We start from the raw sequence: 27,850 nt of genomic DNA on the forward strand, positions 1-27,850 counted from the left end.
GACAAACTACAGCTAGAGGACCAATCTGGTCCAGTGTCTGTTTTGTCAATAAAGTTTTATTGGAACACAGCCATGCCCATTCATTTATGAGTTTTCTACAGTTGCTTTCCCCCTTTAATGGCAGAGTCGAACAGTTGCAGTAGCGACAGTAAGGCTTACAAAATGGAAAATGTTAACTGCCTGGTCTTTCATAGAAAAAGTTTGCTCCTCGCCAGTCTAAAGTTTAGAGTTTAAGCCAGAAATGGAGTCTGTTGTCAATAAGGCATGGAGGCAGGGTTTACATCTGTTTGCCTAATGCTTTGTTTCCTTTCTCTGGGGTCTTAGCACAGTAGGCCCCCTGTGATGGGGGGTACGGGGCGGTTTATAAGGCAGCATATGGAAAAACACAATACGGTGCCTGCTGCCTGGGAGCTGCCCTCTTGGGGCTGTAGTCTGTGTGTACAAGAAACAATTTCAGGACAATAGGAAACAGGATGTCAAGAAGGGCTCAATTATGTGACTTTGACTTGGAGACCAAGAGGAAAGATGGCCGCAACTCTGGAAGGCTTCCTGGAGGAAGTGGGAGTTGCAGACCAGTTAGTATTTGGCCAGGCAGAGCAGAGGCATGAAGACAGGCAGGTACGGTGGCAGCAAGGAAGCCACCCTGCTCACACCAGAGAGGAAGCTGTCTGGCTGTCGCACTCCAGTGTTTCTGTGTGCAAGCCTTTCATCCAACGCTTGCCAGTCCTACTGAGTGCCGGGCCCTGTGCTGAGCTGGGTCACAAACAGGAATGGAGCCGCGTCCGTCCTCAGGCAGGAGGATTAGGCCGATTCGATACTAGATGACCAGTACTGAGGTGGAGGATGCCAGGCACCGCATGGCATCCTGTGGCTGGGCAGAGGAGGGTCCCAGAAGACTTCTGGTGGTGGATCGTTGGAGCTATGTGGTTTGAGGCACCCGGTGATGGGCACGGAGAGAGGGAGAGAGTCCTTCAGGAAGAGGGAACAGCTTGATCAAAGGCTTGGAGGTGGGTAGGCAGGGTGCCACCAGCGAGAGGGTTTGGCTGGGCAGAGAATGGAAAGAATGGCAGGTAGGAGCTTGCTGGGAATCCACAGTCTGGCACTGCGTAGTGTTCAGTTCACTATTTAAAACTTACCTGCGGAATAGGCTTCTCTCTCCTCCCAGGTGTCGGGAGATAGTCAAGGAGATGACCAGGGTCATGCGAAGACAGCGTTCACACCTACCGCCTGCCACAGGCCTTTCGGGCCCAGAGATGCCTGCGGGGCCATATCTCACCGGCATCTGCTCAGTGACTTCTCCATCTGCCATCACAGAAGGAGAGAAAAACATCTCACTCAGGGCCTTCTGCAAAGAAGATTTTTTTTTTTTTTTCTTTTTTGGAACGAGTTTTCAAATACACTGATTTGTGGCTGGTAGTCGAGTTCATCAAAGTGATTTTTCCAGATGCTATCATTCTTGGGCCGCTGACACATCAAGGCTCCCCCTATCCCCCAGCTCCAAGTCCCGAGCCGGCCGTAGGCACCAATCCTCACCCACGGGCGCTAGCCCAAGGGTGCGTGTGGCAACTTACAGCTTCTAGAACCGCCTTCACAACCGTTCACTCCCTGTCTCTGCAACAACCAGGGGGGGTGGCCATGGCAGGGACTGTTCTTCCCATTTGACAGAGGAAGGAACTGACAGGCCCAGGGCAAGTGCTTCTGGGGACAGACGGGAGCCAAAGCCTCCTCTGAGCTCAGAGCCGGGCAGAGGGGGTGGGACCCCCTGGAGCACAAAGCCAGAGGACAGACGGCAAGGATTTCCCAGCACCTTCCCCGTTGCTCTTCCTGGGGGTTGAAGGACAACTCTCGGGCCTGAGAAACGGGGCCGGGCACGGGGCGATGGAGGTCAGGAGGTCAGGAGTGTGTCAGCAGAGAGGCTCGCTCCCGTGAGCTGCCCCCCCCCCGCCCCCCGGCAGCGCCCGCCCCGCTCAGCCCTCTTTGTCTCTTTCATGCTGATGATTGCCAAGTTAGGCTTCCAATTAGGACTAAGCATGGGGGTGGGAGGGATGGCCAGAGAGCTGGACCGACCTCCGCAGGTAGACCTCTGCCACCGCCCTCAACCTCTGGACCTCAGTTTCCCCATCTGTTAGGGAGAGTCATTAATCCTGCCTTGTCCACCTGCCAGGGTGCTGGAAGGGCCCACATGATTTGACGGATGTGAACATGCTGTGTGACAGGCCCTGTGATCCCACGTTGATCAATGTCCCCGGCCGCTTGAGGACTTTGGATTATACCCAGCAGTGTCCCTCTCAGCTCTGACATTCTTTACCTCTTATGTTTTGGCCTCTCCCACATCCAGGCTGCTTCATGGAAGTATCTGTTTTTCCCCCGGCCTGTCACTGTTATGGCCCAAGACATGTGGCCCCTGCCATGTGTTAGGTGGCTCCCTGACGATGCAGGCCACAGACCTGGCCGTCCCTTAGAAGGAAGGCCTTTGTGGGCCATTTAGTTTGTATCCTCTGCGAAAAGTGTAGGGCCTTAAAAGCATTTGGCTTCCTTTTTTTTTTTTTTTCCTGCAGTGGGTTGCATTGTGTTCCGCAAAAGATACGTCCAAGTCCTAACCCCTGGGACCTGTGACTGGGACCTTGTTTGGAAAAAGGGTCTTTGTAGATGTAATGAAGCTAAGGATCTCAAGAGATCGTCCTAGATTTAGGGTGGGCCCTAAGTCCCGTGAGAGGCATCCCTATAAGAGAAAGGAAAGGGGAATTTGAGGAAGGGGAGAAGACACACCAGGGGGAAGGTTCTGTGAACTGGAGGCAGGTTGGGCTGATGCTGCCACATGCCATGGACACCTGCAGCCCCCAGGAGCGAGAAGAAGCAGGGAGGATTCTCCCCTAGAGCTTTCAGAGGTGCCTTGGCCCTGCCAACCTGTCAGTTTTGGACTTCTGGCCTCTAGAGCTGGAAGATAATACACTTCCATTGCTGGAAGCCACCAAGTTTGCAGTCATTTGTTGCAGCAACCCTGGGACGTTAATATCCTGCTTTGCCCTGCAGTGATGTCCTCAAATCTAACTCCTTCTACAGTTGTTTGTAATGATACTTAATAAGGGGATGGGGCCTTGTTCTTTTCCATCCCCCTGGCTGGAGCATTTCAGTGTTCCATTTAATTTTAGGATCTGTGAGAAGGCAGCAAGGAAACCTGTGAGCACTCTTTTTTTTTTTTTTTTTGCGGTACGCGGGCCTCTCACTGCTGCGGCCTCTCCCGTTGCGGAGCACAGGCTCCGGATGCGCAGGCTCAGCGGCCATGGCTCACGGGCCCAGCCGCTCCGCTACATGTGGGATCTTCCCGGACCGGGGCACGAACCCGTGTCCCCTGCATCGGCAGGCGGACTCTCAACCACTGCGCCACCAGGGAAGCCCAACACTCTTTTGAAGTTAGGAAATTTTCATTATCTTTCTTCTGAAAGCATTACAGGATGACATTTAAAGGGAAATACTTTGAAGCCCAAGGGGTCGAACGTGTGACCTTCAAGAAGGTAGTAGAGGACTTCCCTGGTGGTGCAGTGGTTAAGAATCCACCTACCAATGCAGGGGACACGGGTTCGATCCCTGGTCTGGGAAGATCCCACGTGCCGCGGAGCAACTCAGCCCATGCGCCACAACTACTAAGCCTGCGCTCTGAAGCCCGTGAGCTGCAACTGCTGAGCCCGCGCTCCACAGCTACTGAAGCCCACGCGCCTAGAGCCCGTGCTCCACAACAAGAGAAGCCACTGCAGTGAGAAGCCCGCGCACCACAATGAAGAGTAGCCTCCGCTCGCCACAACTAGAGAAAACCCGCGCACAGCAACGGAGACCCAGTAGCCAAAAATAAATAAATAAATAAATAAACTAAAAAGAAGGGAGTAGAAAGGCCAGTCGGTACCCAGGCAGTCGGGCTGGCCTGGCCCCAAATGTGCCTCGGAGCATCCATCCATGCTCTTCCCTCTGCCAGGGATACCTCTTTCCCCATAGCACTGCCTCTTGAAAATCCTATCATCTTCCAGCAGCTGCTCAGGAAGCAGTCAGGTGAGCAGGGAAGTAGACACTGGCCCCAGACCCAGAGCCTCGGTGCGGCAAGAGAATGTGACCAGGCTCTATGGCGGCTTGGCGTTCTGGTCCCTTTGTGAGCTTGGGTAAGACTCCCGCCTCTCTGGGCTTCGGTTTCCCCTTCTCTAAGTTCAGTTCAGTTCAACAGGGATTTATTAAGCATCTACTATGTATCAGGGAGGGTGTGTGGAGATTCAAGAGCATACGAACTAGTTACATAGTTGTTACGTCTGATATTAGGATGTAGAGACATCTGTAGAAAGAGTGGGTGAGTGAGTGAATAAATGAGTGCATGCCTTTCACCACCGTCTTGAGGTGGTTCCTCTTGCTGGGCCCTGCTGTGTGGTGGAGCCTGCTGCGTGCATGTCTGCCTTTCCCTCCACTTTGGTGCCCTAGAGGCCGCACCAGCTGCAGAGTGAGTAACAGACAGACCGGAAGCAGATACAGAGGCTACGGAATTTGGATCTTTGCTGAATGATCGGGCTCATGCAGTGCAGCCAGCTGTTTGGATCTTTGTAGGTCACCAGGGGACCCAAAGGGGTTATGATCATCCTTCACAGACCCTTGTATGTTCATCGAGATAAAATCCTCTTGCTACAAACCCCAGAGAACTCCTGCTTCCTCATCTGTACTGGGGTTTGTTACATCAACTCTGTTTGTGGTCCTCCTGCCACGGTCTGGGGCTCACAGAGGGTTTTGTTGCTGTTACCTGCAGCTCTGATTCAGTGTCCCACTGGCTTTGGCATTGGACTGATTCTGTTCTCATTCTGGCCCTGCCAGGTGTGAGCTTTGCGACTTGGGCCAGTCACCTCGCCTGAGCTTCATTTTCTTCATCGCAAGGGAGAGGATGGGTATAATCCACTTACCCCAGGGTCTACAAGGAGCAAATCCTCCAGAAACGGGAGCTGTTGTCATTAGGAACTCTGTGTTATGACATTATTTGCTACTTCTGATTTCAATTGTCCATGAATCTAAGATTAGGGATTGAACTGGTTGGGGATGGGGGAGGCATATCAGTTTTCTGTGGCCATCGTAACACTGTATGGTAAACGTGGAGGCTTAAAACAACAGAAATTTATTCTCTCACCGTTCTGGAGGCCACCGATCTGAAGACAAGGTGCTGGCAGGCACGTGCTCCTTCTGAAGTCTCTTGGGGAGATTCTGTTGCTTGCTTCTCCCAGCTTCCAGTGGCTCCAGGTGGTCCTTAGCTTGTGGCTGCATTAACCCCAATCTTGACTCCTTTTTCACAGGGCTACCTCCCCAGTGTCTATCTGTGTGTTAGATCTCTCTCTGTTTTTCTCATATTTAAAAGACACTTGTCTGAAATTGAGTTATTTGTAGTGAGGTAGACGGACCTAGAGTCTGTCATACAGAGTGATGTCAGTCAGAAGAAAAATAAATATCATATGTAAATGCATATATATGGAATCTAAAAAAAAAAAAAATGGTTCTGAAGAACCTAGGGGCAGGACAGGAATAAAGATGCAGATGTAGAGAATGGACTTGAGGACACGGGGAGTGGGAAGGGTAAGCTGGGACGAAGTGAGAGGGTGGCATGGACATATATACACTACCAAATGTAAAAATATCTAGCTAGTGGGAAGCAGCTACATAGCACAGGGATGGATATCAGCTTGGTGCTTTGTGACCACCTAGAGGGTTGGGATAAGGAGGGTGGGAGGGAGCTACAAGAGGGATGGGATAGGGGGACACATGTATACATACAGCTGATTCACTTTGTTATACAGCAGTAACTAACACAACAATGTAAAGCATTTATACTCCAATAAAGATGTTAAAAAAAATAAAGGACACGTCATTAGTTTTAGGGCCCACCCTAAATCCAGAATGATCTCATCTTACCCTGGATTAGATCTGCAAAGACCCTTTCCCCAAATAAGGTCACATTTACAAGTTCCAAGAGTTAGGACATGGACATATCTTTGGGGAGCCACCACTGAACCCACCCCTGGAGGTAATGAAAGGGAGGAATTGCTGTGAACCCCAAAGCAGACCTCTTCCCTTGGCACTCACCATCTGGCCATGCAGAAGGTGACCTGCATGTACCTGTGATGCTCTGGATGGGGCTTCAGTGCTATCCTTGCAAGTTCCAGGGAGATGAAAACCCTGGAGGCAGCAAGTGACAGATGGGGCTCAAGACCCCCTGTTTTTGTCACTGTAACGAAATATGAGGGACTGGGTGGCTTAACGAATAGAAATTTATTTTCTCCAGTTCCGGAGGTTGGAAGTCCAAGATCAAGGTGCTGGCAAGGTTGGTTTCTTGACTTGCAGCTGGTCACCTCCTCTCTTTGTCCTCACATGGCCTTTGTGTGCAGGCACTCCTGGTATCTCTTCCTCTGCCTCTAAGGACACTAATCCTATCAGATCAGGGCCCCACCCTTATGACTTCATTTAACCTTAATTACCTTCTTAAAGGCCCCTTCTTCAAATACAGTCACACACTGAGGGTTAGGGCTCCAATACTGAATTTGAGGGGACACAATTCAGTCCATACCACCCCTTTGATTGGCTTCGCCAATGGAACCAACATCTAGGTTGATCTGGCCTACAGGATGTTGGATTTCTTAGGTTATACATGGTTTTTCCCAGTGTTTTTCTTTATTTGGTTTTTTTTTTTTTTTTAGTATTGGAGTATCATTAATTTACAATGTTGTGTTAGTTTCAGGTGTATAGCAAAATGATTTAGTTATATCTATTCATACATGTTCCCAGTTTTATTACTCAATACTGCCCATCAGAGCTTCTGCCATCTGTAGACATTTCATTCAAATCTTCATGGGTCTCTGCTTAATCATTCTACTAGAAGAGCCCCACACATTGAACACTGAAAGCAGTTCACGGACCATGCTGGGCATTTATACACTATATGTTCAGGCCTTACTTCACCCTCCCCCTATCAGTGGGGACGATTATTTGTTCCATTTGATTGGTGAGGAGGCTGAGGCTCAGGAAGGGGAGATCTCCCAGCTAGGAAGTGTCAGAGAGGCACCAGGAAACCACATCTCTCTGACTCCAGGGGCTGTGTTTCTCCCCCTGCCCTTTTCCTTACCTCTGTTGGTTCAGAGAGGAATCTTGAACACCCAACTCGGGTGCTGTTACCCTTCCTTTTACTCCAAAACAGATCTGCTTTTCCCCATCCAGCAACTTCTTCATCTCTCTTTGGAAGGTTGCAGGCCTCGCCAGATAAATTGCTGTCTTCAGTAATCCAAAAGCCAGCTCCACGGGGATATCCAATGGCCCACGCAGCCTTCTCACTGCCTGCTATTACGTTCAGTACTTGAGGGAAAATCCTTCCCCACACATAGCAATGGTTTCCAGGCCAAGCCGAGCTGAGGGCTTCCAAGTAGAGGGGTCATCTGGATATTGACCAGCATCTTCATGGGATGGAGGTGACCACCAGCCGGCCAAAGAACTGGCTATGAAAAGTGGGTGTGTCTCTTTACTGTGAAGTGGGGTTGACTTCAAGGATGTTCATTCTTTCCAGCGCGTGGGGCGTTCTCATCACTGCCACTGGAAATCTAGATGCATTCGCCCTTTGTGAAGAATGACTTGTTTTCAGAGCAAAGATGAAGAGATCCAGCATGCAGCAGCCTCTCACACACGGTTATCCCCGAACGACAGAATGCGCTCCAGTTTGCTTTTGTTTTTTTTGCATCCTCACTGGAAATGAGCGATTTTCAGTCATGGCGCTCTCCTTTAGTTGAATTGTTGAGGCCGTCTTTATCTTTGCCGTCCTGAGGGGTTGGTCTGCATTTGGTCCAAATTATGTGACTGCCTACAGAGGCACTGAAAGTGCTTTAGCAGGCAGAGCAGGACAAGGTAGTGGCAATAACTCTCGCCTGGGGATGGAGAGCCAGGCTGCTTGGCTCTGCTTCCCAGGCCCCGTGAGGCTGGTGACACAGGCGAGCGTTTTTCACCTCTCAGAGGTATGGTTGCCTCTGGCATAAAAGCCGAGTTAATAACTCACGTGCCTTTGTTCTTTCCAGGGCAAAGGACAGCAATCTTGGAAGGACAAAAGCAACTTTTTTTCCCCTTTTCCCTCCGAGAGGGAGGGCTGAGTGGACTCTTCAAATGAATTGGAAGTGAAGTGGGAGAGTATGATGTTGATAACAGTTCATACTTTTGCCTGTGAAATATTGCATCTAAGTATTCTGTTTCTAGACCCACGATGGAACATCTGGGAGGTCAAATGCAAGCTATAGGAACATGGTCTTTCTTGAAAAATAAAAAATAAAAAACCCATTCACCCTGGACTGCTCGGCAAGTATGAGTGAGGCATTTTCCCATTTAAGGCTGGTGATAATGGATGAGATAGAGCGACGAATGTTCCAGACGAGGAACGGAGGCTCGGGGAGAAGGGGCAGGTGCAGGATCTCACTGTAACTGGCTGCATCTGTGAGGCAGGGGCTGCTGAGCGCTGAGTCCAGGACAGGGGCCTCCCAGGAGTGTCCAGAACACCAGGAGAGGGGCCTGAGCAGACACAGGGCCAAGAAGGGATCCTGAGCTTTGGGTCAGGAGGGGAGGAGAGGCCATGATCGAGCCTTGGGTCTTCAGTTCAGGGCCAAGTCAACTGGAACAGCTTTGCAAACTGGGTGTGAGGTGCACTGGGGCCAGAGGTTCAGGAAGGTGCTGTGAGTTGGGTGCATGGGTCAGTAACCTGTTCCTGCCGGCCATGAGGGCGGGGGACAGGCCTGCCAGATGGAAGATTCTGGGTGTGAGAGGCACTCAGGCAGCACATGGTGAAGCCTGGATTGACATTTCTGCACCAGGTCCACTTAAGACTCCACCGAGGGCTGTGTGAACGCAGAGTCCCCATGGGGGCAGCACTATTTTTAGCCAACACTGGCACGAAGGTCCGTGATGAAAAGTGACCACTTCTTGTCTTGACCATCCTTGCTTCTGTTCCGTCCCACGGGGCTGCCCACCCCTGCCCCCGTTCAGCCTTGTTCTCAGGACCCTACATCGTGCCCTCACCTTCTTGTCCTTTCTGAATCTCTCTCCTCCCGCTTCTCTCCCATGCTCTGCTCCTTCTCCATTTTGTTCCCTTCTCTCCTCCAATGCCTTTGTCCTTTGTTAGGAGCGGGGGATACAAAGAGGAACGGGGCAGAGCTCCAGCCGAGGCAGGAGACAGACCCTGAAACGTGAATTCCGCGGAGACAGTGACCCATGTGGAGTCAGCGGTTGTTGCAGGGCCCAGCAGGGGACCCGGGGAGCCGAGGGGGCACGCAGCCTTCCCTGGGAGCCCTGGCCCTGCCTCGGTTTTCGTATCTGTGCCCTGAGCCTACTGATCCTGGCTGCTTCAGGGGGTGCCCAGGACCTAATTGGATGCTGCCTATAAATAGAGCCCTTAGCCCAGCACCTGAGCAGGACACATGCCCAGCCCGTGCTGGCTGCTCTGTCATCCCATCGTTGTTATTCTACCTGGGAAGGGAAAGAGATGGAGTCAGGAAAGACTTCAGGATTAATAAAGCTTTTAAACACTCACGCCTGAAGCCTTTACCAAGGGGACCACGCACCACACGAAGGATGTCCAGGTGGAATTTAAAGAGGCTGGGGTGAGGGAGCCGGGGGCCCACAAGAGAGGGGCTGAATCCTGGGATGGGGGCCGCAGGGCCGGATCCGCGGGGCTTTAGTGGGACGGCGCTCAGTAACAGGGGCTGACCCCCAGCTTTCCTTCTCCTTGGAATGACACTCCCAGTGTCCTCCCTGAGACAAAGGTGTCACCGGATCAGGCTGATGAGGTTGATTGTGCCTTAAATTGGTGACAGCTCTCTTCATGGCTTAGGATACACACGGTTCTGTGGGTCCCTTGGGAAGGGCTCCTAGGTTTTAAAGACAGTGAATTTATAACAGAAAGTGGTGAGGGAGTTAAAATCCATATCCATGTCTATTTCATCTCTCTCTCTATCGCATCTCTCTCTGTATATCTATATCCATCTATGCAGGCTTACGGAGAGATATCTTGGGTTTCGTTCCAGGCCCCCACAATAGACTGAATATCACAGTAAAGGGAGTCACATGAATTTTTTTAGTTTCCCAGTGCATATAAAAGTTATGTTTACAGTATACTATAGTCTGTTAAGTGTGCAATAGCGTTTTGTCTGTCTCAACTTTCCACATGCCTTCCTTACAAAGCTTAATCATTTCTAGCTTTTGATTTAAAGTAAGAAACACGCGACTCTTCCTTCACTCGAACACTTAAAGGGTAACCATTGTAGGGTTATTAATTGGCCTAATTTCAAGACTGTTGTATCTCAGAGAATAGGGAGACTCGAGGAGAAGGAGGGAGGTGGAGGAGTAGCTGGTTGGTGGTGCAGTCAGAACACACACATCATTTATTGGTCAAGTTTACCGTCTTCTGTGGGCACAGTTCTTGGTGCCCCCAAGCAATTATAACAGTAACATGAAAGATCACTGACCACAGTCACCATGACAAATATAATAATAACGAAAATGTGTGAAGCACAACTAGAATTGCCAAAATGTGGCACGGAGCTGTGAAGTGAGAAAATGCTGTTGGAAAAATGGCACCAATAGACTCGCTCAGTGCAGGGTTGCCACAGTTTCACCTGGTGCGCCTGGATCCCTATCTCTACCTCTATATCCAAATCTGTCCCATAGGAAAACACAAGTATTCATTCATTTCTATTTTTTTTTCTTTCTTTTTTTTTAGGATTCCATAAACCATTCATGCCCTTGTAAAATTTTAAGCTATACAGGATGGTGTAAGTAAGGAGCGAAAATCTTCCCTTCCTCTTTAATGCTTTAAAAAATTTTTTTACTGGAGTATAGTTCGTTTAAAATACTGTGTTCGTTTCAGGTGTGCAGCGCAGTGATTCAGTTATACATATACATATATTCATTCTTTTTCAGATTCCTTTCCCATATAGGTTATTGTACAACATAGAGTTCCCTGTGCAGGGTCCTTGTTTGTTATCTATTTTATATAGAGTAGGGTGTGTCTATTAATCCCAAGTTCTTAATTTATCCCTCCCCTTCATGTTTCCCCTCTGGTAAGTTTTTTTTGAAATCTGTGAGTCTGTTTCTGTTTTGTAAATAATTTCGTTTATATCGTTTTTAAAAAAATTAGATTCCACATATGAGTGATATCATATGATATTTGTCTTTCTCTGTCTGACTTACTTAGTATGATAATCTCTAGGTCCATCCACGTTGCTGCAAATAGCATTATTTCATTCTTTTTTATGGCTGAGTAATATTCCATTGTATATATGTACCACTTCTTCTTTATCCATTCCTCTGTTGGTGGACATTTAGGTCAGTTCCATGTCTTCTTGGCTACTGTAAATAGTGCTGCAATGAACATTGGGGTGAGTGTATCTTTTTGCATTATCGTTTTCTCTGGATATATGCCCAGGAGTGGGATTGCTGTATCATATGGTAGTTCTATTTTTAGTTTTTTAAGGAACATTTGATGCTTTTCTTGAGGGAGAACCACTGTTTAAAGTTTGGAAGTCCCAGGCCATCTCTCTCTCTCTCTCTCTCTCTCTCTCTCTCTCCCCCTCTGAACGGGTGTGTGTGTTTTCATTAAACAATGCATCGTGAACAACTCATGAACTTCTCCATGTGTCATGTAGATCAGCCTCCTGCTCTCAGTGGGAACCAGTGTGCCTGATTTCTTGACCCATCTCCTTCTTGCTCCTTAGGAAGCCATCTCTGACCTTTAACGGTCACCGCTGACACTCAGAGACCACTGTGCAAGGCTCCTATTTGAGCTTTTCCCTGAGGGACAGGATCCCGCAGGAGGAGCTGCTGGCTAGTCACACTGGCCCCTGCAGGTGTCAGTCTTAGCTGTGCCAGGCTGAGAGATGGGGGTGACGACGGCCTGACACAACCTGTCTCTCGCTAATCTAGAGGCTGGCATGTTTTTTACTGCTCGTTGGCATTTCTTCTCCCTTACCTGAATTGCCTGTTCACACCCTTCCCCATTTTTCGATGGGACAGTTGGCCCTTTACGGTCAGAGCTTTAAGCCAGTCAGGGCAACCTCTGGCCTTTACGTGTGTTCCAAATATTTTCTCTCAAGCTGTCATTTGTATTTCCACTTTATCTGTGGTCTTTTGCTGTATAGAACGTTTCATCTTTATGGAGTAAAATTTGTGAATCTATTTCTCAAAGGCTTCCGGATTCTGTCTTGCTTAGAAGGGCCTGCTCTACTCCAAGATTACGACACTAGTTGTCTGTACTTTTTTCTAGTACTTTTATAGTTTGATTGATGGCATGTCGGTCTTTAATCCATCTGGAATTTATTTTAGGGTGATGTAAGAGTTTACTTTTACATTTTTCAAAGTGATGGTCAGTTGTTTCAATGCTATTTACTATATAATCAATCACCCCCCACCACTGATTTGTAATATAGCATTATCTCTATTTTTCTGTGACATCCTATCCCTATCTATCTATCTATCTATCTATCTATCTATCTATCTATCTATCATCTCCCCCTTGGTTGTGTTCCATTGGTTCATTTGTCTATTATCATGTTGTGTAACTAGCCTAGTTTTATGGTACCTCTTAATATCTGATGGGGTAAGAGCTTGTTCTCCTCCATTAGTTTTTTTCCCTCCATAAATTTAGCAGCTAATTTTGTTTTGCCATTTAATTTTTAAATCCCAGAGAAGTAAATATCTGTTGGTATTTTGATTGGAATCACACTGAACTTTATAGATTAATTTGCAGAGAATGCATCTTTACAATATTGAGTATCACCATCCAGGAATATGGGTGTATCAGTTACCTCTTGCTGTCTAACAAAGCATCCCGAAACTCAGTGGGCTTAAAACACATCTATTTATTATTGGTCACAAGTCCATAAGTTGGCTGGACATGGCAGATCTGGGCTGGGCTTGTCTGGGTAGCTCCCCTTCAAGTTACAGATACATCTGATTGGGCTTAGCTCCTCACTGAAGTTCGGGCTTAGGTCGGCTCCCTTTTTATTCCTTTTGGGCATCAGGTCTGGGATAAGCTTCTTTCGTGGCAATGGGAGAGATGCAGGAAAGCAAACAGAAGTCTCTTAAGACCTAGGCTCCAAATTGCACACTGTTACTTCTGCTTACATGCTGTTGGCCAAAGCAAGTCACATGGTTTAGCCTAGAATCAAGGGATGGAGGAATACACTCTGCCCACAAGGAGGCCAAGGTAAGGAATGGATTCAGACAGAGATGAAGAATTGGGGCCAGTAATGCAGTTGACCTCAGGGTTTACCTTGTATTTAGCTAGTTCTTTTTTGTTTTTTAGTAAAGTTTTATGGTGTTTTGCATATAAATTGCACAGTACTCGTTAGGTTTATTCCTAGGTATTTTACAGTTACAGTTCTCATTGTGTTAGTGAGATCTTTTTTCCATTACACATTACAATCGTTTTGGGGGAGCATACAGAGAAATAATTGATTTTTGTTTTTTTATATCATATCCAACCACTTTTATCAAACTCTTACTGGTTCAGCATGATATTCAGTGGATTTACTAGGTGGATAATCATATTATCTGAAACTATAATAATTTCCCCTGTTCTTTTCCTATGTTCGTTTCTCTTATTTCTTTTCCTTACCTTATTGCACGCACCAAGTCCTCCAGAAAATAGTGAATGTAATGGTGTTGGTGGCAGGCATCCTTGTTTTCTTCTTTAAAAGGATTGCTTCTGGGTTCCACTGGCAAACACTATATTTGCTATTGGTTGTTCCATGACAAATAATGGTAAATACTTAAAGTGAAGATAGGCCTCCTTCTAGAAAATTAAAAAGTTTCAAAGTCAGTGTGAGGAAGGTACATCCATGCAGTAACAAATTGTTAGTTTGCAATCTTTGGGCTGCAAGAAACAGCTATCAACTCAACCTACCTTAATTAAAAAAAACACAAAAAACAAAAATGACACTTATTATAAGGATGTAGGGCAGGAACAAAGGTAAGCTTTTTTTTTTTTTTTTTTTTAATATGGAGTGCTTCACAAATTTGCATGTCATCCTTGCGCAGGGGTCATGCTAATCTTCTCTGTATTGTTCTACTTTTAGTATATGTGTTGCCAAAGTGAGCACAGAGCTAAGCTTGATGAAGGCCTTAGAAGGTCACTCAGATTCTCCCTTCATCTCTCATCTCCATTCCTTTTTGTGTCTCTGCCTTATTTTTATGTGCCTGCAGACCTACGTCCTCTGTTCCCCATGTCATAGGGCAAACCTTGATTATCAGACACATGAACAAGGTCTCCTTCCTTCTTTCTCTGTCTCTCATCACTCTTTCTATTTCTCGGTGACTCAGCTCCAGATTCTAAGGGAAGGAACTCTGATCAGCCCTAAATGAGTTGGATGTGCTCCCCCTTCCCCCTCAAAAATCCATGCTCAGGGCACAGAAACGATTCATTCTACATGGTCAAGAGCATCCCCTCTGTGGATCTGGGTAGGTAAGGGAAGGTTGTTTTGGATGGACAGACATTCCATAGATGTCACTTGTACAGAGAGTGCCCCCAACACAGTGGTAGTAGTACTGGATTTAGAGCTGAGAGACTTCAAGCCAGATACTGACTCTGCTTTGGACTCTCTCTTTGACCTTGGACACGTCAACAGCCCCCAGCCCTCAGCTTCCCTATTTTTTCCAGCTTTATCGGCAAATGAAAATTGTAACTATATTTAATGAATACAATGTAATATTTTGATATACAAATATGTTGTAAAATAATTACCACAAGCAAGCGAATTAATACATCCATCACCTCACATTGTTAATTTTTTGTTGTTGTTGGTGTGGCGAGAACATACATGATCTACTCTCTTAGCAAATTTCCAGTGCACAATACAGTATTATTCTGTATGGTCATCGTGCTGTACATTAAATCTCCAGAACTGATTCATCCTGCATAACGGAAACTTTGTACCCTATGGCTAACATCTCCCCATTCTCATCCTACCCTCAGTGCCTGGCAACCACCATTCTACTCTCTGCTTCTATGAGTTTGACTTTTTCAGATTCTACTGCTCGGTGAAATCATGCACTATTTGTCTGTGTCTGTCTCATTTCACTAAGCATAATGTCCTTCAGGCTTATCAAGCTTGTCCCAAATGGCAGAATCTCCTTTGTTAAGGGTGAATAATATTCCATTGTATTAATATATACATACCACATTTTCTTTTTTTTTGTGGTACGCGGGCCTCTCACTGTTGTGGCCTCTTCCATTGCGGAGCACAGGCTCCGGACGCGCAGGCTCAGCGGCCATGGCTCACGGGCCCAGCTGCTCCGCGGCATGTGGGATCTTCCCGGATCGGGGCATGAACCCGCGTCCCCTGCATCGGCAGGCGGATTCTCAACTACTGCGCCACCAGGGAAACCCCACATTTTCTTTTTTTAAAAAAAAAATAAATTTATTTATTTATTTGGGGCTGTGTTGGGTCTTCGTTGCTGTGCGAGGGCTTTTCTCCAGTTGCGGCGAGCGGGGGCCACTCTTCATCACCGTGCGCGTGCCTCTCACTATCGTGGCCTCTCTTGTCGCGGAGCACAGGCTGTAGACGCGCAAGCTCAGTAGTTGTGGCGCACGGGCTTAGTTGCTCCGCGGCGTGTGGGATCTTCCCAGACCAGGGCTCGAACCCGTGTCCCCTGCATTGGCAGGCAGATTCCCAACAGCTGCACCACCAGGGAAGCCCACCACATTTTCTTTATCCATTGACACACACTTAGGTTGATTCCATATCTTAATTATGGTGAATAAGCATCTTCCCCCATTTTAAACATTGAATTAACAACGTCTATGCTTCTTCCTTGCAGGGCTATTGGGAGAAAGCAATGTATTATTTAATGTGAAAATTATTTTTTGCCCCGTAATTACATAATTGTATAATTGCTGTGATGATTTCTTCTGCTGTTTTCTTCCCCTTCCTCCTTCATCCTAAAATATAACTTGTTTCCTCATCATTATAAAAAATATACAGTATTATTGCTGGGAAACAAAGGGAAAGCCAGTGCCAAAAAAAAAGACAATAAAACACCCTGAATCCTGCTGTCAACACTATGTCATAAACGGGTTGTGACCTGTTTTCTCTCCTTTTTCCTTTTTTTTTTCTACATTCACTGTTTTTATTTTTATTTATTTATTTTGACTGTGTTGGATCTTCATTACTACGCGCGGGCTTTCTCTCGTTGCAACATGGGGGCTACTCTTCATTGTGGTGCACGGGCTTCTCATTGCCATGGCTTCTCTTGTTGCGGAGCACGGGCTCTAGGCGCGTGGGCTTCAGTAGTTGTGGCTCACGGGCTTAGTTGCTCCGCAGCATGTGGCATCTTCTGGACCAGGGCTGGCGCCCGTGTCCCCTGCATTGGCAGGCAGATTCTTAACCATTGCGGCACCAGGGAAGTCCCCTTTCTCTTTTTTAAAACAAAACTAGAATCATTCAAGGGAGGTCTTTGTCCCAAGCATCTCCTCCTCTGGGGACTGAGTGGGAGTAGCACTTGGAGGTAGAATCATTAGGGACCCAATATTTTGGAGAGAGAATGAGAGAGAAGGGTGAGGGGAAACCAGCCTGGACCTCTCAACACTGCCTGTTCCCCCACTGTGGGCTTTCCTTCCTCTCTCCTTCCAGGTTCCTTCGAGGGGCCAAGGAACCCTGCTGGGTGGGGGTGGGCTGAAAGCAACACCCCTCCCATCTCCCCCCTTCTCTGTTCTCAACATGCATCTTCTCAACCTTCTCAACCTGTGAGGCAAGACTCCACTGGCCTTCCTCTTACCTCCAGACTCTGCCATCTCTTTATGACTTTTTTCACCAAGCACCCACCCAATTTAATTTATCCCACTTAAACTTTATGGACATCCACTAGTGGGGAGACTCTACAGGAGTCTGGGCTTGGGCAACAAAGCCACTCCTGACTCTGCTGACGTACCTGACTTGTCAGAGGCCATGGGCCCTGCTGGTGGAACTTTATTTTGGCCTCCTTTTTAGGCTGCTGGGGAAGAGGGGGTGGGGTCCTGGGGGCGGCCAGTTGTTGGTCTAGAGGGGGATGTGCTTTGCAGGAAGGTGGGTGGAGATTCATGCCACAAGCCTAGGAAAGATACAAAGAAAAAGCGCAATATGCCCATTGGTTAAAAACCTGGGCTCCTGAGTCAGCTGTCTGAGTTCCGACTGTGGCCCTGAGATCACGGGAAAGTCATTTAATCTCTAAACCTCAGTTTCCTCATCTGTGAAATGGGGATGTCGAGGGTCTGATCTGGGGAAGTAACGCCCAATTTGTAGTGTTTGCCAGCTTCCACGGTATAAACGCTCTCATCATGGATGATTTAAAACCACCAACATGAAGCCAGGGAAGGCAGAGCTGGGAAGAGACTACAGCCACATACCATGATGTATAATTTCCAACATACTGACACAATGTTTGTCAATAGCTGCCAAAGCATAGGTGATAGTAAAATGTAGTAAAATAATTAGGAAGTGATGAGTTTTGAGTACGTATTACCTATGCTTTCAATTTAATTTACTTAATCGTAAGTTCATATACTTTAATTTGTAATAACAACTATGTTTAACAGACAGCTCACAAAATTTCCCCAAATTTAACAATTTGCTCGTGAGAGTCCACAGGAGCTGCCTCAGGCACAGGCATGATGGCTCGTCCCAGAGATTCAATGAAATAAGCGGAGAACTCAGCATCGCGCTTGCCGTGTCACGGGGCATCTCAAACTTTGGTGTACGTAGCCTCGTCTACAGGGCTGATGAAGGACACAGAGACTCAAGTGAGCTGAAGTAAGGTGAGGCCTGGGCCTTCGTGGTTTTTCCAAGTTCCCAGGTGATTTTGATATGACCTGAGTTTGAAAACCACTGGTATGTGGCGGTCGAATACGAGGGTGCCCAATAAATATTAGCTTGAACTGTACCAAATTGTCAATATCCTACTGACCTGTTCAGCTGGCAGTTTCTCATGATTCGGCCTAGTAACTCTTCCCTGTTCCTGATTGGAGCTAATTAAGAAATTACAGAGATAAAACAGGTGGAAAATTGACATACAGATGAGGCTGATATTGAGAACGTGGCCTCCATCGCGGGCTGTCGGCTCCCTAAGACTGCACCCCAGAAGGAAGCACTTCCCGGGGTGGGGGTCACAGGGCACGTGGGGTTGAGCCAGAGGAGTGAAGCAGGTGGTCCCACGGGGAACCGCCCATCCCGTTAGCCCGTCCCCTTCCCAGACCCACCATTCAAGCAGCCAGGGCTGATCTGCCAAAAAAGAGTCAACAACTGATATGGGGCATGAAATATACCCTTTTCTCTCCTCTCCAAGATGTAGTGCAGCCTTGTTCCTCGAGGTGTGGTCCATGGGTCAGCCACATTGGACTCGCCTGGGAGCTTGATAGAACTGCACCCCGACCTGAGGCCCGCAGATTCAGATGCTAGACCCCCAGGGATACCCGTGCACATTCACGTTCCGTCCTGGAGGAGGCAGACGACTCACACGGAAAGGAATAGGCACTCCTGGATGATGAGTAGCCCGAGTTCCCCGGGGATGGGGTCCGGTCTGTTTCGGTTTTGTTGTTGTTATTAACGGCTTTATTGAGGTATAGTTTACATCATATAAAATACACCCATTTTAAGTACATGAATTACATACTTAATTATATACTTACGAGTTTTAGCATATTTACAGATTGGTGCCACCATCACCACGACCTAATTTTAGAACAAGAATTCTTGTCCCCATTTCCACTCCCAGCCTTAAGCAAACAGTAATCTACTTTCTATCTCTTTAGGCTTTTTTGGACATTTCATATAGATGGAATCATACAATACGTGTGGGTTTTTTTTCCCCCCTCTTTAATGAGATATAATTGACCTATAACACTGTATAAGTTTAAGGTGTACGGTGTGTTGATTTTATATGTTTATGTATCGCAAAATGATTGCCCCATAGCATTAGCTAACACCTCCATCCCGACACTTGAGTACCCTTTCGCTTTTGTGGCGAGGATATTTGAGATCTACTCTCACAGAAACTTTGAAATATGCAATTCTGTGTTCTTAGCTATCGTCAGCAAGTGTGTAATACAGTGTTGTTAACTGGAGTACATCACAGCCGCAGAATGTATTCATCTTATAACTGGAAGTTTGTATCTTTGAGCAACATTTCCCCCACCGCCCAAGGCCTTGGTCTGGTTTGTTCATTGCTGTATTCTTAGCACCTGAAACAGTGTGGATGGAATCAACATGGCTTTGTGTATTTTGGTGGGAAAGTTGGGGACCCGGATCTGGACTCAGGGGAGGGATTAGCATCCCTGCTGGGCTGCTTACCGACTGTGGAGACTTGTACCAGACAGTTCATATCTCTGAGGCTCTGTATTCCTGTCTGCAAAATGGGATTAGCAACAACTGCCTTAAAGGGTTGCTGTGAGAAGAAAATGAGATAATACTGTAGCTGAGGGCACTTAGCCGAGGGACTAAGTGGTGAATACATGAAACATCGTCGCTAAAAACCCTGTGGCCGGGGGTGTATGTGTGTGTGTGACTCTGTGTATGTTTCTGTCTGTGTCTGTGTGTGTGACTCTGGTATATTTCCGTGCGCGTGTGTGTCTGTTTGTGCGTGGAGATGGGGTGAGGAGTGGGTGGAAGGAGCAGGGGTGAGCCAGAAGGTAGAAATCCCAAGATTTGGGTTTGGGGAGCCCATAATTTAAACTCACGTCTCCTGGGTGACCTTTGCGTCCAGCTGCCTCTTTGGGGATTATACCCCAAGATGGTCTTCATATTCTCGGGTCTCCTTCCCTTTCTGGTTTTCGTCTTCTCTCCTGGACAACGGTTCTGCCCCTGCTGCCAGCCTGTGCACAGGGTCCTGGCTGTTCCAGTGCCCGGATCTCAGTGACAGAGTTTTTCCCTCTGTTTATCCAGCAGTCACACCTGATTAATCTAAATCAGTTTGCAAATGTCTTTATTTACATGGACAATTCTTTGGATAAACAAGAATCCTGTGATATCGTTCACGCTGGAACACAAAAATCCCAGCTCCTTAAAAAAGTTTCCTGACACGCAGACACCCAGGCCATCCCAGACCATTTTCAGTCTGGCCAAGTGGAATCTGTGGTTGTTCGGCCTGAGGTGAGCACAGAATGAGTCCTTTACAAGTTTCTCTAGAACATGCTCCTCCTACTTCAGATTGTCAAGGTTGTGATAAATCAGCAGAATCGGGCCCGTGTGAGTCCCTTTGGAGGCCAGAACTCTAGGGGACCGTGGTGTGTATTAGTTTCCTGGGGCCCCTGTAAGAAAGGACCACAAACTGAGTGGCTTACACAACAGAAATTTATTCTCTTGTATAGATCTGCAGGCTGGACGTCCAAAATCTAGGTGTCAGCAGGGCCGTGCTCTTCCCAGTGGCTCTAAGCAGGGGGGGATCCTTCCTTACCTCTCCTTGCTTCTGGTGGTGGCCACCGGTCCTATTGGTTTAGAGGTCTGTCCTATTCCATTATGATTGCATCCTCACTAATTACATCTGCAATGATGTATTTCCTGCTATTCTGAGGTCCTGGTGGTTAGGATCTCAACATGTCATTTGAGGGGAACACAGTTTGCTCTTTGTTTTGTTTTGTTTGGGTTTTGGTCGGTGCGGCATGCAGGATCTTAGTTCCCCGACCAGGGATCGAACCCACGCCCCCTGCATTGGGAGCGTGGAGTCTTAACCACTGGACCGCCAGGGAAGCCCCTGGGGAGACCCAGTTTAACCCAGAACCGAAAGAGGTTTGGGGCAGGGACATCTGGTTTCACGTCCCAGCCATGCTTTTTGCTGACCGTGGGCAGATGGTTTTCTCCTTGAGACTTGCTTCCCGTCTCTGGACGATGACTGTGACAGGCTCTGCCTGGCAGGACTGACCTACCATCAAATGAGATGATGTAAATTGCTCGGCCTCGAGCCCATCCTCCATAGCATTTCTTCTGTCTCCTTCCTACAGGCCAAATTGGGAAGGAGGAAATATTTGTCTTCTAAGCTTCCCATGAGAAGAGTTTGCAGTATCTGGAAGAGTTTCTGTGGCAAATGAAATCCGTGTTCACATTTTCAGAATGCACAGTGCCATGTGGATTGGATAGTAAGGAGAGTCAGTCCTTCAGTGCCATCCTAAGCCAACAACCATCCACCCGGTTGTTGCAGATGATGCGGGAGCCCACTGGATTCACTGTGCTTCTGGAGCGCTTTAGTCTACTAACATTTATGAACACGGAGCTGTTACTGAATAAAAGAGCTTAAAAAACCCCACAAGATGTGAGATACCTCATTATTCAAATCTGGAAGTCAGTCTTGAGCCGTGAATACATCCCATAGGGCCCTGATGTGGTATTGAAACTGTGATTCTGTCTCCCTATAAACTGTGAGTCCTGAGAGCAGGGTGACGGTGCTATTTATTTCTCTACCCAGAATGTTGCAGTTATTTATTGCCATATAACAAACCACACTGAAACTTAGTGGTTTAAAATAACATGTCATTACCTCGAGGGTTGCGGAGGTTGAGTAGGCTCAGCTGGGCGGTTTTCACATAACACAGTTGTGATGGGAGGGGGGCTGGGGTTGGACTCATCTGAAGGACTCGCTACGTGGCTTCTCCTGCATAGTGACTTCTGGGTGGTTGGAGTCCTTCTGGGGACTCAGGGCTCCAAAAGCACATACCTGAAAGAGACAGAGCCAGGTAGAGTCTGTATCGCTCTTATGAATGAGCCTCCAAAGCCAAGCTGGGTCTCTTCCTAAGAGAGTCACAGAGGCCAGCGCATGTCAAGGGGAGGCCAATCAGACATGCCTTTTAATGGGAGGAGCATCAGAGAATTTACAGGCATGTTTTAAGACCTTCATGGAATAGACAGGCGGGTTGCTGTCTTACATTTTAATTTTTTAAAAAGGTGACAAGGGGCTTCCATGGTGGCGCAGTGATTGAGAGTTTGCCTGCCGATGCAGGGGACGCGGGTTCGTGCCCCGGTCCGGGAGGATCCTACATGCTGCGGAGCGGCTGGGCCTGTGGGCCACGGCCGCTGAGCCTGCGCGTCCGGAGGGAGAGGCCACAGCAGTGAGAGGCCCGCGTACCGCAAAAAAAAAAAAAAAAAAAAAAAAAGTGACAAGAATGCTTATCAAGCGGTTCCCAATCCAAACGTTAAGTATAAATTAAACTACTGTTGAAATTCTAAAGATGCTAATCCATGTTAGCATGCTAGATTCTTTTTTTTTTTTTTTTTTTTTTTAAAGAAACTCGGAATTGGGCAATTAGTTAGATCTTAGCCTCTTAGGAAATCATCACACACACACAAAAAGAGTTATGTATTACTGCTGGCATCCACGGGTCATTTTTATCACCCAATGAAAGATCTAGTTTCGTTAAAAACACTTGGAGGATTAATCTAATATGAAGTTGCTACAACTACAAGCATAAACTTTTTGTTTTTTACCTTATCTCAAGATTTTCTTTTTTCTTTGTCATTATAAAAGAGGATTATTACTAGTGTGAGGGCAGACCTCACAGAGAGTACACAGTAGGTGCTCAATACGTGTCTGCAGAATTGACTTGCTGTAAAACTACATCAGTGAATTCCAATCTATAGTTAAGCAGACATTGTCTAAGCGATGGCCATAGGAACAGCTGGTCTTAGTATATACCCTGAAGGCTCAAAGCTTGCTTTATCATAGAGCTGGATCGAGAATAATTGTGGTGTACAATCTTAGGGTTCCCTCAGAGAGAAGCAGAATAGCTGTGAGAGTCATAGGGGATTTATTATAGGCATTTGACCTTACACATCTTAGGAATCAGTTAAACTCTACGTCAGTGTGTTGTCCCCAAGTCTGCTGTGGGTCTGCGGCCAGCAGGGTTGGCAACAGGAAAAGAAGATGACCTTGAAGTGGGGAGAACTAGGTCAATTTGGAAGCCAGGAGGATAGGCTAGAACCCCCAGGAGGCTGTGTCTCATTGGATCTCCAGTTGGTCTTTTATTTCCTCAAAGCCCACGACCTTGATGCTTTAAGGTGAGCCGCAGACGAGCTGGTACTTCCCCAGAGAAGCACCTGGCCCAGGTGGATACGAACAGGTTCATTCACATAAAGTGACCCAGGATTTGGGACCCCAACAGACAAGCTGAGCAGCAGCTGGGGGAGATGTGGGCGTAGATGTTGCTGTCCCCCCAATGTGAGCCAGGAGACCCGTAATGATGGGTGTGAGCCCCAGTGCCATCTGCTCTACACTCTCCATGGGGGCTGGGGGTGCAGAATTCATGTTGAACAGGTGGCATCTGCTTCCTGTGCAGGGAAGAGGGTACACACGCCCATGGTAGGTGGACAGGCAGTTACTACAACCTCTCGGGGAGTAACTTGGCAAAATGTATTGCAATTACACACACATGCCCCGTTGACCCAGAATCCCACTCCTGGGAATCCTTATACTAATAATGTAAGGATATATGTTCAACGTTGAATAAATTGTGGATAATTCATAGTAATGGATCGTTCTCAATAGTTCATTAAAAATAGTGAATTAGCACGATATCTGGGGACCTGGAGCAATTTGCATGTGGTATTAAAGGAGAAGCTGGAGCAGAGTGTGTATGCTTTGAACCTATGTTTTCCTAAAACAATGACAAAAATATTTTGTATATGTATATATACATGTATGTGTGGTCTTATATGTTTAGAAATAATTTTACAAGCATAGGGAAATATGGAAAAGGTCAATACTAGGTTGCTAAGATTGGTTAAGTGGGGTGGGATGGGGTGGGGTGAGGAAGTGGATGGGGAGCCGCATGAAGAGAAAAAGGCAAATGTAAGACTGGGCCAAACACTGCTCTAACACCATTTGATGAAGATGAACTCTCTTAAACCATCAATCAGGGTTATGCGTGTGTATTTATATGTAATTTATCTCTATGAATACTCTATACCTTGAAGTGTATTTAGCCTGTTATTAATATAGTCACTCCATCCTTCTAAGTCTTACTTTTTACATGACAAATTATTTTCCATCACTTTTCCATTCACTTTCAATCCGTGTGCCTTTATAATTAAAGTGCATCACTTTTAGACAAACGGAAGTTGGGTCTCTTTTATCCATTCTGACCATTCTACTTTTTAACTGGAGTGTTTAGACCATTAACATTTAATATGATTATTGATGGGATTGGATTAATTAATTTATTATTTATTTTCTGTGTGTCCTTTTGCTACTTTTTAACTGTTTTTAAGAATAATTTTAAATTCCCAGAGAAGGTACAAAAATAACTACAGACTGAATGTTTGTGTCCCCCCTCCATATTCATGAACATTGGAATCCTAACCCTCGATGTGATGGTTTTTGGAGGTGGGGCATTTGAGAGGTGAATAGGTCATGAGGAGGGAGCCCCCATGAAAGGGATTAGTGCCGTTATGAAAGAGGAGGAAACACAGAATCCCTCTCTTTCTCTTTGTTGTGAGGATACAACAAGAAAATGGCCATCGCCAAACAAGAAAGAGGACTCTCACCAGAACCCAACCATGCTGGCACCCTGATCTTGGCCTTCCAGCCTCCAGAACTCTGAGAAATAAATTCCTGTTGGATATAAGCCACCCAGACTATGGTATTCTGTTATAGCAGCCTGAACAGACTGAGACACTAGTACAGAGAGTTTTGGTTCCCCCTATTGTTAACATCTTACACTATAACTTACAATGGTACACTTGTCACAAGTAAGAAGCCAACATTGGCACATTACTGTAAACTAGACTCCAGGCTTTATTTGGATTTCACCAGTTTTCCCATTAATGTCCTCTTTCCAATACAGGATACCACGTTGCATTTAGTCATTATGCCCTCTTAGTCACCTTTGGTCTGTGATAGTTTCTCAGTCTTTCCTTGTTTTTCATGACATTGATTGACAGTCTTGAGGAGTCCTTGCCAGGTATCCTGTAGAATGTTTTCCAACTTGGGCTTGTCTGATGTTTTTCTCATGCTTAGACGGGGTTTTGGAGTCTTGGAAAGACTACCGTGGATGTGAAGTACCTTTCTCATCACATCATATCAGAGGGTTCATATCATATCAACACGACTCATCACTGGTGATGTTGACCTTTATCACTTGGTCAAGGTGGGGTTTGCCAGGCTTCTCCACTGTAAAGGTACTATTTTCCCTTTTTTATACCCTCCTCTTTGGAAGCCAGTCACTAAATCTAGTCCACCCTCAAAGGAATTAACCTCTACATCCTAGAGAGGGAGCTTCTACATATATTATTTGAAATTCTTTTGTAAGGCAGATTTGTTTCTTGTTCCTGTTTATTCCATCATTTGTTTATATTATTAATAGGATGGACTCACGTATATTTCTTTTATACTTTGGGTTATAATTCAGTTCTGTGTTATTTATTTTGTTGTTCAAATTGTTCTAGCTTTGGTCACTGGGAGCACTTTCAGGTTGGTTCCTGTGTCCCTTTGACGTGTCCCTATTCTAAAGTTTTATGATTGGATCAACCCTGAACTTTTCAACTTTTCAGATATATGAGCCAATAAGAATCCCCTCCCCACTTTTTATTGCTTAACTTAATTGAGTTGGATATCTGTCAGTTGCAAGCAAAAAGAGACCTGATATAATGTATACTATATATATCTGATATGTAACAAATGTAATATATGCCAGACTCAGATAAAGTAGGGCTGTTAAAATTATTATTGAGGATTATTAAGCAAATATTAAAGTAAGTGGAAAAATGATCATACTCCAAATTTAGGCCAATAGAGTTACTGGTCTTGAACAGATAATTTAACTTTGAACTTCCTGGCAGCCAAAGCAAAAATAGAAATAGGATGAGTTATATAACACTTGTCTGATTAAAGTAAACATACCAACCTCTTAAGAGAGATAAAGTTATCCTTGATTCAAATGTCACAAATATTTTCTCATGAGGATCCTTACTTGTGAGAATATTAAGCAGCATAAGGATTTTCCTAAAGATGCCATAACATTCCAATATAAAAGCAAAAGACCTTATTATTTCAGTGCAATTTAGTAAAGGCATTTCTGTAAGAAGTTAATTTCTTATACTCTACAAACTTGATATACACTGAGCACTCAGGTAACTGGAGGAATGGATCAATAGTCTGTCTTAGACTATCTTTTCCAAATACCCTTGGATATTTGAAGGATACCAGCCAAACTATTTCTTTAAAAATAATACACACAACACACACATATTACTTAAAGGGTAGTCTCTAGGTCAGGTGCGCGCGCACACACACACACACACACACACACACACACACACACACACAGCCTGGCAGGGTTGAATCCCAGTTTGTAGCTGTTCAGAATAAGACTAGCAAGAAGAACATTCATCTCTGATGAAGAGTATAAACTGTAGAGATTAAAAAAAATAAAATCTCTAGGCCAGGATTCCAACTCTAGTATTTGACCTGGAGACTTAATACTGCAGTTTCTACTAATGCTAGTGAATTTTGTGTCTATTTCTCTACCTATCAAGCCCAACAAACTCCTTCTAACTTTTCTGCAGCACTTAGTGAGATTATTCCTAAAGAAAGTGCTCCTAACACACTATGGTTAATAGGTTTGAATGCAAGGGGAAGTGAGCCCAAAGAAAATGCCCTCCCAGGGAATTCCCTGGCAGTCCAGTGGTTAGCACTCCGTGCTTTCACTGCCGAGGGCCCGGGTTCAATCGGGCAACTAAGATCCTGCAGGCCACATGGTGCAGCCAAGAAAAAAAAAGAAACTCCCCTCCCAGATATTTGCTTTCATTCCTGTTGCTTTTCCCCTTCCTCACAACTTCAAATGTGCTGCACCTTGGCGCCTGCAGGCTAAAACTGACTGCTGGGCGTTCCATGCCTGGCCCCTCTGGGTCTACATCAGAGCTCCAAACCCACATTTCATTTGCATTCAGGAGCCCCCCTCACAGGGAGCTGGCCCACCTCCTGACTTGGATGCCATCTCCAGGAAGGTTTACCTTCCGGAAGCTAAGTGAGTTAATCCGCTTACTGAGGGTTTGGCTGCTTCTCCCCTTCTAATGGTATTTTCCTGTCTCTTCTGTCATTGAGTTTCTATAGAGCTGTAGGATTTAAAGTAGGATGGATCAGCCTAAGCGAAAGACTTTGAATCACATGGCTCCAGGAGAGCATAGGAGCTCCAGTTCCTAGGAAGGCTGGTGGCTTGGAAGGAACCCCAAATAGCATCCTGAACCCAGGCCTTAGAGGAACAATTTGTTCAAAACACTCGAAGGCTGATCTAAGTCAGCACGGCCAAAATGTGGACCAGCCATACGCTGCACATCAGTTATCCTAACATCTGTATGATGGTTTACCTGATACTTCTTCAAATCGTTTTGTGTTTTAAAACTTAAATGCATTTATTTAAATACGAGATTAGAGAGCGGGACGCTCGGCTTGCAAGAGGGAACCTCTTATTCGTGCACGGAGAAAGTGCGATTTAAAAACGGGTGATGCTGAGAAGGGCAAGAAGATTTTTGCTCAGAAGTGTGCCCAGTGCCATACTGTGGCAAAGGGAGGCAAGCACAGGACTGGGCCAAGTCTCCATGGTCTGTGTGGGCGAAAGAGAGGTCAGGCTGTCGGATTCTCTTACACAGATGCCAACAAGAACAGAGGCATCACCTGGGGAGAGGAGACGCGGATGGAGTGTTTGGAGAATCCCAAGAAGTACATCCCTGGAACAAAAGTGATCTTCGCTGGCATTAAGAAGAAGGGAGAAAGGGCAGACTCGATAGCTTATGTCAAAAAAGCTACTAATGAGTAATAGTTGGCCACTGCCTTATTTATTATGAAACAGATGTCTCATGAC

The 27,850-nt window shown here is 46.2% G+C and overlaps 1 protein-coding gene and 1 non-coding gene across 2 annotated transcripts; one reads left to right on the forward strand and one right to left on the reverse strand.

Moving 5' to 3' along the window:
* Positions 1 to 525: 525 nt before the first annotated feature.
* Positions 526 to 27,850, forward strand: LOC131752242 (cytochrome c-like). Its single transcript, XM_059056419.2, has 2 exons — positions 526 to 618; positions 27,476 to 27,850. The coding sequence occupies exons 1-2, from the start codon at positions 526 to 528 to the stop codon at positions 27,803 to 27,805; spliced, it is 423 nt and encodes a 140-aa protein (XP_058912402.1). The 3' UTR covers positions 27,806 to 27,850.
* Positions 14,032 to 14,138, reverse strand: LOC131753878 (U6 spliceosomal RNA). The gene has a single exon (XR_009334947.1). It is a non-coding gene; the product is annotated as a U6 spliceosomal RNA (small nuclear RNA).

Source organism: Kogia breviceps, chromosome 3 (assembly GCF_026419965.1).
Source record: "Kogia breviceps isolate mKogBre1 chromosome 3, mKogBre1 haplotype 1, whole genome shotgun sequence".
NCBI lineage: Eukaryota > Metazoa > Chordata > Mammalia > Artiodactyla > Physeteridae > Kogia > Kogia breviceps.

Bases quoted from the DNA above. Each gene is read 5' to 3' on its own strand.
- LOC131752242 (XM_059056419.2), top strand. From the start codon at position 526: ATGGCCGCAACTCTGGAAGGCTTCCTGGAGGAAGTGGGAGTTGCAGAC. The intron at 619-27,475 runs GTACGGTGGCAG...GCACGGAGAAAG, and splicing joins AGAGGCATGAAGACAGGCAG to TGCGATTTAAAAACGGGTGA.